This window comes from Channa argus, chromosome 1, assembly GCF_033026475.1.
Source record: "Channa argus isolate prfri chromosome 1, Channa argus male v1.0, whole genome shotgun sequence".
NCBI lineage: Eukaryota > Metazoa > Chordata > Actinopteri > Anabantiformes > Channidae > Channa > Channa argus.
In genome coordinates, this window is record NC_090197.1 from 32782083 (window position 1) to 32795277 (window position 13195).

Sequence of the window (13195 nt, forward strand, 5' to 3'; positions counted from 1 at the left end):
GCATTTTTAATATTAAGCCAAGTCTTCTTCCAGAGAAGAAGACGAAGAAGAGCTTCAGAATCAGCATCAGCATCACCATCACGTGTTGCCGGTGTAGTTTACGTTAGTGGTGTGTTTTTCACGTATTCAGAGGACTTTAACGGTAACCCCTTAAAATTATTACGTAATTCTGTGTAATGCTTCACATTTATAATAATAATAATAATAAATAATAATAACGTGAGTTAGTAGGTTTTTTATGCCCTGAACGAAGATGCTCAGACTGGTTATCAACGAACGACTGACAGCGGCCGCCGAGGAAATCTTTGGACTTGTTGAAAAGACGATAGCAGAATATCAGGATGAAATCATCCGCTCCCAAAGAGAAGTTGCTGAACTGAAACTGATGATCAAGCAGCTGACTGTTTTAAACCCCGAAGTATCATTATTTAGATTCAGCACAGGTTTGTATCACAGTGAAGGTAACGTTAGCCTCTAGCTAGACGGTTGGGATGGGTGAAGATCACACTAGCACCCAACTGCTTCACAAGCCAATTCGACTCCTCAACACCCATTTTATCTCCCAACCACATGGGAAGAAATTCCGTTTGTTTCCGTTTGATTTCCGATAATGTGCAGGTTGTCGAACAGTACAAGGCAGTAATCTAACGGGTCAGTGTACAGTATCGAATAGTTTTTATTATTATTAATCACTGTAATTGAAAAATCCATAAATAGAGGTACATAGTGGTTGATAATGCATGTAATTTTCAGGAACATTTTGAAGATTAGATCAGATTGTTCGTCGTAATACACACACTCTCATATCTGCTGCTTGTTCGTCGTAATACACACACTCTCATATCTGCTGCTCAACCCTGTTTAAGATATGAGCTGTTTGCTTCTTGCAATTCCAGTTCTTGAAATGGAGTATTATACTGTTTCTTGTACTTCTACGTTTTCTTTAACAAGGAAAATTAACACTTCCTCTGCCACTGACTTGCATACACTAATACATGCACATACACTAATAAAGTTCTTAATAGGTTGGAATCCTGTGCACAGCTGTATGGTCATACATCTACCTACAAGGGTGATAAGTGAGGCATGAAAGCTGGATAAAATGTACAGTAGTAAAAATATGTATTTATTTTTGGCGTACCTCATTACAAATATGAGAGCAACAAGTTTGTAGACTGATGATGTTACCAGCAAGTTACTACACTAATTATTAAAATTGTGAAGATTACTATTATTAAATGAAGGTGATAAAGACACCCCTCATTTGTTTTGGAACTTTTACTACTATGCAAAATATTTTAGATAGTACTGGTTTGGCCTTAAACAAGTTGTGGCCTGTCCTTTCTCTGTCTTTTACTGTAGATCTCCAGTCAGTGCCTGAGAAAGCTTCCCTTTTGCAGCAGCAAGATCAGCTTCCCAATGAGGAGGAAAATGAGACCCATGACTCTCAGGCAATCAAAAAGGAGAAGGTTGATCTTTGTATTGCCCCAGAGCTGGAGGCGTATTCTTCAGACAATGTAGATGTAAGACTTGATGAATCCGAAAAAACAACTCGGACAAACTGCCAACTGTCCCCAACTTTCCGCAGTATAACTTTGACATTGGGCAGTAACAAAGAATGGAATGGAACTGGTGGTTCAGGTTCACCCTCTTGTGGTCTGAGTCATGGCGGCACTTCTTTTGTTGAGCAGAAGCGCAGAATTAAGAGGCAATTTTCTGAGAAAAACAAAAAACATTGCCGTTTCTGTCACATGCAGTTTGAAACATACTCTGCTCTTATCAGACACGTGGATAAGATTCACTCGGGAAGGAAGGCCTTTAAATGCTCCGAATGTGACAAGGAGTTTCCTCGTAGAGAACATATGAAACTGCATATGAGAACACACACAAACGAAAAGCCATACAGGTGTAATTTCTGTGAAAAACTATTTACACAAAGTTCAAATCTCAATGTGCACTTGAGGATACACACTGGGGAAAAGCCTTACTTTTGCAGTATGTGTTGCAATATGGTTGCGAGTACTTATCATCTGAAAAAATGTGGCACAAAAGCTTCCACAGTGGGTAATTCCTTACGCTGTTTGGACTGTGGCAAAATGTTTTACAGTGCTGTGAAACTGAGGGTGCATATGAACATCCACAAAGCCAGGAAACCTTACACTATTGCATCAGCAGCCTACAACACTTCTGACAGCTTAGCCTAGCCTAATCTGTTGCTTATAAAATAAATAGACATTTTAAAATGTTTCCCAATTATAACAGAAGAAAACACAAACTCTAAGCATGCCACACCAACACTTTATAATGTCAAATATGGCAATCACTTTAATGCATTTGAACTTCATCTAACATTACAGGCCAAAAAGGTGTTAACTTGTCATAAATGTAAACCAGATTTTGGCAAAAGCCCTTTAATCTCAGTGCGCCATTGTTGGATGTTCATCCTTTTTGATTTTCTTGGTCAAGACTGTTGTATTAAAACAATGCCTGCAATTTTACTTGTCTATAAATGATTTCTCTGCAGCAAAACAGCCGTGTGTGTCCTTCAATGATAAGCCACAACCATACCAGACAACAGAGACAGCCATATTGATATTACCTTGTAAATAACCACAGAGGTGTCTGTTAATAGTGCTGATAGCAGTAGAGAATGGCATATACTGTGACTACTAGTACTTAATAAAAGTCACTTTAACTATTGATGTGCAGAATAAACTAGATGCTTATAACAGGTGTAAAATTTGAGACAAATCCTTTCACTTTCTTCATTTTTGATCTGTCTGGGCACATTATGAGTGTCTTTTAAAGAAGAAATATTAACACTGACTTCAAAGGGAAGCCCCAAGCCCAGATCATACATCATAATACTCAACTCATACATCATAATAATGAAAATGAATAGCAAACAAAAGGCCTTAATCTTTGGCATAAATTTTATATTTACTGTGTTGACATAACTATTTCATCTTAATATGCAAGGACCAGGTTTCTAGGTGTGTTATGCCCTGTCTAGGCAGTAGGGGTACGACATAAAAGGAAACAAGGCTGTTCCCTCCCTGGTCCAAAATCCAGGATCCAAATGTTTGCAAATAAGAACAAAATGTATTTTCTACAACTAAGAAAATGTCATACAAACATGAAGCACTGTAACTCATTGTGAACCAAGGCCAAAACAACAAACAAAAAAGGCTATTTGCCAAAGAAAGTGCTAACTAGCCTCTAGGAACAAACAAACAAACAAAAAGACAGTCACTAACCCTACCTCCCTAACATGAAAACAGTCGAATGAAGGTGGCAGTTCAACCCTAGAGCTTCAATACTATTTACAGCTATGTACAAGGTAGTGACAGTGAGGAGTAACACTATTTACAGAATATACAATAAAGCTGAGGAAAGAGAAGCAGTCTGGCTGGTAAAAAAACATACTTTTTCAACTTCATGAAGTGTAAGGTGGACCAATAGGCTTCCAGTACTTTGCATGTTGGAGAATCCCTCCTATCCACTCCACTGCGTGCTGGCTGCACAGAGGAGCACTTTCAGCCAGAGACTGAGCAGAGTCAAGTGCTCCACAGAACAACACAGGACATCCTCTCACCCAGTGGCCATTAAACTGTCCAACTCATTCCCCTTCTGTGAAAGGGATGGTATTTGTTTTTTCCATGCCGGCATGTATTAAACTGAGATGGTTGATCACCCTGAGTTCTGTCTACAATTCTTCCAAGAGGGAACATTTCTATCACAATGGGCATTTCGGTAATCTTTTAATCCTCTAGCTAGGTTTTTTCTTACTTATTGATCAGTAGTTTGCGTTTGTGTAGTGTCTTGGTTTGGTGAAAGATCTTTTTCGTTTCTTTCTACTCTTCACGTGGAGAGCAGCTATAACAAGGCAACACAATTTCGATATTGTGTCAATAAAGTTGTTGCATCTTGAATCTTGAATGTTCACCGCACATCTTTGGACAGCAACAAAGATCGTTTAGTTACAGGATGACTCACTCTGATCACAAAATGTATACCCCAGTGATTGTCTAAACTGTTCTTCGTATTGAGCAATCGCGGATCGTGGAAACGACGTAGTGGGACCTCTCGATCTTTTTTACAACAGCTGCGGGGAAGTATGTTGAGGGATGCTGGAGAACAAGGCTGCACCGCCGACAAAGAAGTGACGAGAAGGCAAAGTGAATGACTGCTGGTAAATAAAGGGCCGGGGCATTGTGTTGATATGTCGAAGTTCGGTCAGTGAGCGCAATTCACTATGTCACTAGTGTTTGGTTGCTATTTAAGGATAGTTAGCTAGTTAGCGCACTGGCCACTAGCTAGCTGGCTAGCTGCGGGAATCTTAGCTAACGGTAATCAGCGGCTGTGTTGTACCAAGAGAGCGCAGTGCAATTTGGGATGCAGCTAGTTATGTTTGCTATGAACTGTCCTTATCTTTAAAAAAAAGTAATAACAAGAAAATATTATTTGCAATTAGCTACCTTTGCATTTACAGTATATTAGGGCTTACGGTCATATTTAAATATTTCTTACACCCAGCTGCTTCTGTCAGGGCATGACAGCTGTCTGTCCAGGATAAGGATCCTGGAGAAAATGGCAGGATATCTATGGTTCTTTCGGCTCTACAAGACCATTCACAAAGCCAAGTAATTATATTGAAAGCCACATTTTGTAACGTTAGAATACTCAGGTTTAGCAACTACAGACGCCAATCCTTAACCTTAAAAGGGTTGGTCAAGCGTAGAGCTGTTTTGGACTGTCTGACTTACGAAGTAGCACAAAGCTATGTTTCACGTGTCGGTTTACTGATTTAAGCAGGTACTAGACATTTTTCCCACTGTACCAGAAGTAGCGGGAAAGAGGTGGTATTAGGCTGAATTAAATGTTAACCTTTAAGGAATTATATTTAAAAGGACCATTTTTATTTCAAATTATTGTGGCGCAATCACGTGGGTGAATCGTGCAGGTTCCTACACTTTTACAATTCTGAGGGAGTTCGACCAAAAACCATTAGTAAGTGCCTTGTCGCTAAATAAGCCATTTATCAAATTCCCATAGCCACTATGGCGTAAATTTAGTTATTAAAATTGCTTCGCTTGTCCATATAACAATTCCAAATTCAAATATATCATTTACTGTGTATAACCAAAAGGTTTATCCCCACATTTTGTGAAGCTGAAAAACAACAGAAAGGACATACTCACTCAGTTAAGATTCCATCCAAGATATTTTTGCTGTAATGGTACCTGAATAGCCAGATATTTCAGACAGAGCATATCTGAAATTCAATCTGGCACCGATACATTAACTGCCTTAAAAGTGATAATAGAAAAGAAATTGCCAAACCGAGCCTTAAACAGAAAGACAACTAATCTAACAATGTTACAAATGGAGTATTATAATAAACAAATCCCTTGGTATCTCAGTGTCTTTGCCTCATTGAGAATACTGATTAGCTGCTTTCGTTCCTTCTGCAGAAATGTCAAGTGCTAGTATCAACATTGTAGTTCTGGTCTGACAGAAAAACACCATGGATAAGAGTCCAAAAACAAGCTTAATCCTTTTTGGTAGCGGCATCTCTCTTCTGACACACTGAGAATCTTAGAAAAGACTAAAATCTAGTTACCATTGTTTATGTTTCTCTTTGTCCTGTTTTATTTACTTCCTTTCCCAGGTGCATGAGTCCTTCACGTATTCCTTGGAGAAACCATGGAGCCAGACATCATGCCCTTACATCCCTCCTCCCCACCTCTGCTGGATGATGATGGTGAGGAGGAGAAAGAGGTGGGATCGGAGCTGGACGAATTTGGGGACTTCACGGGGCGTTCTGCTGTAGTCCCCTGCTCACCACTTGGGTTTGCTGATTTTATTGAACCACCATTAAGGCTCACACAGTCTTCTCTTGCAACAAAGCCAGCTACACCCTACTACTGCTTTAATCACCCAGTTGAACAATCCCAACCTGCATCCACGGTGAGCTCAGGGTCCCACATGGGCCAGATAAACATGGAAGAGCAAGACTGTAATGCTGAACAATCTTTGCATCTCACCAATGGATATGCTGAAAGAGACCACACCTCTGGTACCCACTATAGTTTTTCTCTAATGGGTACTTGCTCTCCCATGGAGAAAACGGGGTTTGGTGATTTCACAGTGTTCACAGAGCAGGCAGCACACCCCTGGTGCTGTGGCTTCACTCCCATAAGAAGCACAGAGCAGTGGGATGGCAGAGTGGAAGGGACAAACTTAGTTAAGCAAATCTGTGATCCAGGACAGGAGGTTATTATGGACTCCGAACCAAAATCTCATTGTGCAGACAGAGCAAATGGAAAGATTTGCACTGAGGTCAAGCACTGTGACAAAAGAGATACAGCACTTGAGCAACCACCTCAGGATCACCATCACCCTCAGGAAGCTCCAGCAGCTTTAGGTGTTCAACCTGCAGACCCTAATCATTGGGAGGAGGGTGAAGGCAAGCCTAGAGATAGTTGGAGGGATAGTGGACATTCTCCAGTTTGTAGTTCTTTACAAATATCTGAGGCACAGGAGGATGCTGAGTCAGAGGAAGAGAAGAGCATCTCTAATGTTCCCCAAACATTCAGTGTATATGAGTCTGCTTCAGAGGACCTTGCGTCCTTTTGTGATGATTTGTCATTTGAGGGCATTTCTGCAGACTTGGATCCAAATGTTTCATCTCTTACTTCTCAAGAGAATCAGTCTGATTGGGACAAGACTGATGATGAGGAAGAAGAGCAGGAAAACTGCAGACATTCTGACTCTTTTTTCACATACAGCATAGCAACTCTCAGACAAACAGAAAAACAGAAATGCAGCCAATCAGCAACTCAGGAAACTCCTGCTACCTCCAACATTTGTGGAGTTCAGTCACATTTGGTGGCCAATAATGAAGATGAATTTTTAGACTTTAATGATAGTCATTATGAGCATTACAGGGACCAAGAACATGTCAAAACAGCCGATGTGAAGGTGCTGTGTTTAGGGAGCCTCCCACCGAGTGACAGCTTTTCAGATTTCTGCTCAGCTCCCAAGCAGGAGGATGGAGATGGGTTGTGGGCAGAATTCAAAGATCACAGGGCACAGCAGGAGGCAAAAACGTGGACACACTTCAGAGAGCAAGTCAGCAGTCTGCCTACTGGTGGGGATACTGAGCAGGAGCAGGACTGGGCAGAACAATATGGTGCTTTTGGGGGTAACAGCTGTCAGGTGGGAGATGTGTTGCTTTTGATGATAATTGTGTACATTATACAGTTACACTATACAGTAGTCACAGTGAAAGCATATTCTTTGGCAATATGTTGAGAATTTCTTTTGCAAGGCTTGCTATGAACTACTATTTATGCATTTCCTTTACAACAATAAAAGCTTGCAGTCAGTAAAAAATGGGTATTTTTGTTCCTTTTTTCTGCTCAGCCTCCACTGTCCTGCCGCATCCAGCAGCTCCTCAAGGCCAGTTTCCCAGACAGAGTGGTCCCAGCTGTGGATAGTGAGGAGAAGTTGCTGAGCCTTGACACTCTGCTTCACACCCAGCACCCTCCTGACAGTGAGAAGGAAGAGAAACCAGAATGCAGCAGTGCTCAATGGTGAGGGTACTTCATACCATTCGGACGATAATGATGGTGATGTTTGACATTTTACTCCTGTTGATTGTTAAATTAAATGTATTAATACATAACAAGTATCAACTGTCGCCAGTAGTACCACTGATCATTGTTTTTTTTTCTCACCATGCTGTAATCAAGGATGAAGCAGGGCATGTGGTGGCCACACGAGGATATTCACAGTTCACTTGGTCTTAAGTTTCAGTGGGGAGACTCCCACGCGAACAGGACTCTGCTCAGGTGCCTTGGTGTGGACACAAGGAACATTGTGAGTTTGACAAAACAAATTTATATCAGTGATGTAAGCAGCATCTCGACCGGTAACAAAAGTAAATTTTACTTTACTAACAGATCAACACATTTGACTCTCAGTATGCTGAAGTGAAGAAGCGCTAGATGACGTCTGTCACACCCCTGCTGGTTTCCAGTAACACTGACATCATTATACTCGCGCACTCAATTTACATAAAAAGAATGCTAATGCTAAACTCCCAGCAGCTGCAGCCAAGTTTAACACTCCATTACCTTAACTCATTTATACTGAAAAATTTGATGTGTCCTAACAACGTGGTTTTATTTGTTTTTGACTTCTTAAAGGGGTTCGTCGGCATGAAGAAGCAGCCAGTGGCTGTCCCTGCTTTTGCATCTGACCTGGTGAGTCAACTGTAATCTCTAAAGCTTAGCGGGAGTCAAGGTCTTATTCACTAGGAATAGCCACTATGGCTGAGCTAAAAAAAAAAGTGAACCAAACTGTTACTGTCACTGTTAATACTGTGCGAATGCAGCAGTGGATATGATAGCTTCATTACTATACAAAGATGCTTTCAGTTGACACTGTTGCTCTTTAAAGAATCTCTATCCAGTGTTTCCACTGTTGTTAACATTTCTTTGTTGTGTGCCTTATCAAAAGGGAGTGCAAGTGCCCACCAAAGACTCTGTGCTGGCTGTCAGTTCTCCACGAAACACAGCAGTCACAGCACAAACATCTCCAGGGCCGCAGGACATGAAGGACCCCTCAACAGATTTGATTCAGGTAATGTGATCTGTTTGGTTAAATTAATTTATTAGACCGGAGTATAACACAAAAACACATCAAGATAATATGTTGTTAACTTCACTTTCTGCAGGAGGCGCTCCCTTCCAACCAGCTGGACTGGAGCAGCCATGGCCTTAGCAGCTCTCAGGATGGTATGTCCCCTCGCCGAGCTCCTCACTTCTGGGGTCGGAAGTAGACTACCGACCATTTCCCTTAGACTGCTTTTTCTAATAAGCCAAATGTTTTGAGAGTTTCCTCCGGGCTCCTCTACACTTCCTCAAGGGTGTGTCTGCTTCTTTTACACATTTACACCTTGTTTCCGTTCTGTTCACACAGCAGAGCATCACCAAAGCTTTTTGTGAAAAAAAGATTTAAAAAGTACAAAATTCAAAGTTAGACCCAATATCAAGAAATTATGTTTTCATTAATGTTTACTTTATTCAGGCAAGTTACTTTTTCAGTCATAAAAATGCCAACTAACTCAAAAATAATACAAATAATAGAAATCATTTACAATTGTTTTAGAACTGTTGCAGAGGAAACACTATACTAACTTTTTTTTTTCTTCTTTTCAGTTACTTTAGTGTCTCATTTTGACCTTTACTGACAGAATGTATATCAGTATTTTTCAGGCCCAGTTTTTTTGGGGAGAAAAAGTACGGGGAATAGTTATACCTGATGAGGGTTGAGGCTACTGAACAGTATTGTAAAGACTACTGAAAAAAAGACGCTAAGCAAAAGAATTGTGCTCATTGTTAATGTGCTGCTAAACAGGAAAGTATTTGTCTTTACACAACACAAAAACGAAAACTGAAGTTTATTTCACTGAGGTATCTATCCATTTTGGTTTTATTTATTGATTGCTTCAACTCAAGTATTAATGGGTGTAATTGTTGCCCAATTTAAAGATTTATAACATATCTAACCATTAAATCCAACAGATTTATTTAATTTTTGCTTTGACATTGAAGTGTTTTTACCTTTTGACAACGGACTTGACAACATTCTTAGTTAAGGGTTTCATTGTGCCTTGAGTTCTCACACAACCTAGCTAAAGATAAAAACAAAAACGAGACGATGTGAAAGGTAAATAACAGGTAACAACTTTGCTCAGGAAAAACTGTAAGACTTTTATTTAATTAGACTTGGATTTGATACAGAAAAACATCGTTAAACTTGGTAAATAGTCGCTTATATAGCGCTTTTATCCAAAGCGCTTTACAATGTTGCTTCCCATTCACCCATTCACACACAGATGGCGGTGGCTGCCATGCAAGGTGCTCACCTGACCCACCGGGAGCAACTTGGGGTTCAGTGTCTTGCCCAAGGACACTTCAACTTGTAGCCAGGAGTGGGGATTGAACCACTGACCCTGTGGTCCATGGTCAACTGCCTTACCAACTGAGCTACAGCCGTGCCCCAAATTAGCGTGAAGCTGGGGTAAAACTAACATATGCACTAATTAGCTGCAACCTATTGGTGGTTTTAATGTTTTATGAGGCTGCATAGTTGCACTTCACTTCATGTACCTACGCTTACACTCCTCCACCCCATCAAGCGGCTGTAGATTCAACAGCAACCTCCTGGTTTGAGAAAGCAATTTTTTTCCTGCTCTGTTTCCATTTTTGACAACATTGCTTAGTTCAGTTCTGACTTTTTCACTCTCGATCCATTGAAATTACAACTCAAACAAGACAAATCCTCAGTAATGAAATTAAATAAAAATGTCATAAATACTGAGGGTGTTTCAGTTATACAGTATGAACAGCAGGGGGCAGTGTATTCTCTGTGGAACAAGGTCAAAAGGTCAAAGTGCAAAAAGATCAAGATGCATTTACATAGAAACCCATTAAAACTAAAATCAAGCGTTGTCTGGCACAAAAAAAAAAAGAACAAACCTTTTGTAAAACTATGTTGTAAAATGTGTTGGTCAGCTGTTATATTTATATCTTAAATCATTGCCTAAAAGCTTTAGGGATGATATTTATTGTCTGTGATGATTATGTGTCAAAGCCGGACACTGAGGAAAGCCAGGGCCGTCATTACTGTTTCCAGTAAAGTATATGTATGAGCATGCTGAATGGGATTGATGAGTATTTATTTCAAATTACTTCACAAAAATCATACCTGATCAGTCATACCCAAAAATCATACCTGACCATCTATGTTAATAACTACTGTTACTACTACTACATGATTTCATCATGAGTTGTGCCTTTATGCCAGCAATCCTTTTCTTGGTTTACTTAATTTTCTAATGGAAAATTATCTTTGGACATAGAGTGTGTTGAAGGAATACTTTAGTTAATTTCTTTCTTTTCTTATTTATTTATTTATTTAGTTTTTGTGCTCAAACACAGATTCAATGCACTGGAATAAAGACTTATACTATACTGAAATAAATAAGCTGATCATTTCTGTTTTGTTTTTTTCTCTCTTCCTGCAACTCTTTCTCTGTAGTCAAATGCCAAGTAGAAGTATTCAGACTGTCACTTTTAGTTTTGTGTTTAGACTGTCTAGAAATTGCTGAGCCCTCCATTATATAGATAATGTACTTTTTGTCACTGTCAGTGTAGCTTGGGATGTGGAAGTTACTGGATAACTGACATCTAACATTTAGACAAATTAGATTTGTGGAATTCAGATTTTAGACATCACTGCAAATGTGGGAAATAAATGTATGAACTCTTGGAGCTCCAGGGGGAGCTCTCTGGAATCTGATAAATTGCCTCTGATGACTAGAAATTTGAAACGTAAAATAAATTGTAGGTGTATACTAATAAAAGTGAGCCAGACCTCTGAAGTCTTCTTGTTATTATCCCTGCTAGAGGCCAATGATTTGAGGCAACGCTAGTTATTACTAGTATTACAATCAAGGTGCATTTTGGGTGGTCTAGGTCCCAGGTATTGACATTTTTAAAATTTAGTTTATTGCAAGTATATAAGTGCAGTGCAGAGAACGCAAAGCAACTTAAACACCAATTTACTGTAACAACTGAAAATTTTTTTTTAACCTCTAGTGGTTCAGCTTCTAATGTTCAGCCACAGGGGGCCATGTGAACGTTTCAGCATTACAATTATTTAATATTATTTAAGAGGGTTTGCAGGTAATCAATTTTAATATATTATACTTCAGCGCCGACTTCAGCGATATCTTAATTAACTGTAATTATTCGGCATTTCCTCCCAAATTTTCCCAGGAAAATTTGCTGGAAAGAAATTGCAGTGACATTCAGGGGCTCTTTAGAGCACTTATAATGTTAGTAATGTTAATACCATGTGACTTATGTTTCATTGACCTGCTGAATGTAAGAAGAAGTTGCTTTGACAAATTTCCTTTCTGTATCTCTTGTACCCTTTCTGCCTCTACAGTCTTAGTAGAAGGAGAAATATCAATCAGAGGAAGATCCTTTTATGAATAAGAACCTAAGCTTGTCCGCCCCCTCTCACCCAGCACCATCCCTTACCCTCTACTTTCCATTGCTAATACGGAGTGCTCTGCTCTCAACCTGGATTATTTTGGTCCTGAGGAGGACAGCAGATCCAGCAACAGCAGCAGCACCCAAAGCATCAGCCCACCACCAGGTCATTTCTCCAAAGATGGAGCAGGCACCACAGCACCATTTAAGTTCTCAGTGTGGGCTTTGGCTGTTTTGTAAATGTGTTTGTTATGCACATTTACATGTAAAGGAGTTGACCTTGAGTTATATGAGCTGAGCATCAGCAAACTGGAAACCATCACTAACAGCTGCCATCTAGAGGACACTTTGAATTGCCTGATTTCCACTGCAATCAGTACCAGCAATTTAAGCCAGGTAAGCTCAGGGCTGACATCCATACACAAATATAAAGCTCAAATGCAAGATTCTCTCACCCTTTTAATAATTTAGCATCTGCATGACTATTGTATGTACTTTAGTTTTATTAAAATGTGTGTGTGTGTGTTTTATCAGGAATCTTCAGCAGGATGATGAGCTGAATGCAGAAGCTGGCAGGGTGGTCAATGGACTTCCTGACCTGTCCTTCATGAAGGCCAAGATCCTTATGTTCCCAAACATTCTTGCACCCAATGTTTTTAGTGCAGAGTGAGTTATTGTCTTCAAACATTCATGCTGAACTTTTTTTTTTGCTGATTTTTGCAGAAACCTTTTTTATGAGGAACTGGTGAAGGTACCTTGTATATTCCTGTTATCAAATTATTTGATTCACTAAAATTTAAATACATTCAGTCGGGTTGAGAAATATTTCTCAGTGGAGTAGCCGTCTTTTGTAGTTCAATACAATTTGGTGACACTATACTTTTTGTCATTTTAGCAGTGCTTTTACTTGAGTTTTCGTAGACCTGAAAAATAGAGACTCAAAACAATGTACACACTAGTTTTATAGCTGCCTGCGTTTTAAATAAAAACTGAATTGAACTGAATTACATTGCATTACACGGACCGACCAGGATCTTAGATGTATTTGTTTCCTGAAATGCAATCAGTCCGTGCATTTGTTGTGATTGTAAACTCAAGCATTTGTACTGAGCGATTTAAATGTG

General features: G+C 39.6%; 2 protein-coding genes across 8 annotated transcripts; both read left to right on the plus strand.

Annotated features, from left to right (window-relative positions):
* Positions 1-59: 59 nt before the first annotated feature.
* On the plus strand, positions 60-2600 carry LOC137131754 (zinc finger protein 501-like). The gene is made up of 2 exons (XM_067513484.1): positions 60-443; positions 1363-2600. Exons 1-2 carry the CDS (start codon positions 254-256, stop codon positions 2202-2204), a joined length of 1032 nt encoding a protein of 343 aa, XP_067369585.1. The 5' UTR covers positions 60-253; the 3' UTR covers positions 2205-2600.
* A 1433-nt stretch (positions 2601-4033) lies between these two features.
* On the plus strand, positions 4034-13059 carry aftphb (aftiphilin b). 7 transcript variants are annotated; one of them, XR_010915036.1, is made up of 9 exons: positions 4036-4192; positions 5672-7221; positions 7429-7598; positions 7758-7884; positions 8214-8270; positions 8527-8649; positions 8744-8804; positions 12025-12467; positions 12606-13059. XR_010915036.1 is itself a non-coding variant. In XM_067513502.1 (8 exons), exons 2-8 carry the CDS (start codon positions 5707-5709, stop codon positions 10012-10014), a joined length of 2160 nt encoding a protein of 719 aa, XP_067369603.1. In that variant the 5' UTR covers positions 4034-4235; positions 5672-5706; the 3' UTR covers positions 10015-10646. The 7 variants fall into 7 exon arrangements, 5 of the variants coding, with proteins under 5 accessions (XP_067369603.1, XP_067369635.1, XP_067369597.1 ...); XM_067513502.1 differs by lacking the exons at positions 12025-12467; positions 12606-13059 and adding an exon at positions 9908-10646 and having other exon boundaries at positions 4034-4235; XM_067513496.1 differs by lacking the exons at positions 12025-12467; positions 12606-13059 and adding an exon at positions 9908-10646.
* The last annotated feature ends 136 nt before the right edge of the window (positions 13060-13195 follow it).

What these genes read in the sequence shown, in the direction of transcription:
- aftphb (XM_067513502.1), top strand. Translation starts at nt 5,707, where the DNA reads ATGGAGCCAGACATCATGCCCTTACATCCCTCCTCCCCACCTCTGCTG. An exon ending in GTGTGGACACAAGGAACATT is followed by an intron (nt 7,885 to 8,213) that starts GTGAGTTTGACA and finishes GACTTCTTAAAG; the next exon opens with GGGTTCGTCGGCATGAAGAA. An exon ending in CTGCTTTTGCATCTGACCTG is followed by an intron (nt 8,271 to 8,526) that starts GTGAGTCAACTG and finishes CCTTATCAAAAG; the next exon opens with GGAGTGCAAGTGCCCACCAA.
- LOC137131754 (XM_067513484.1), top strand. Translation starts at nt 254, where the DNA reads ATGCTCAGACTGGTTATCAACGAACGACTGACAGCGGCCGCCGAGGAA. An exon ending in ATTATTTAGATTCAGCACAG is followed by an intron (nt 444 to 1,362) that starts GTTTGTATCACA and finishes CTTTTACTGTAG; the next exon opens with ATCTCCAGTCAGTGCCTGAG.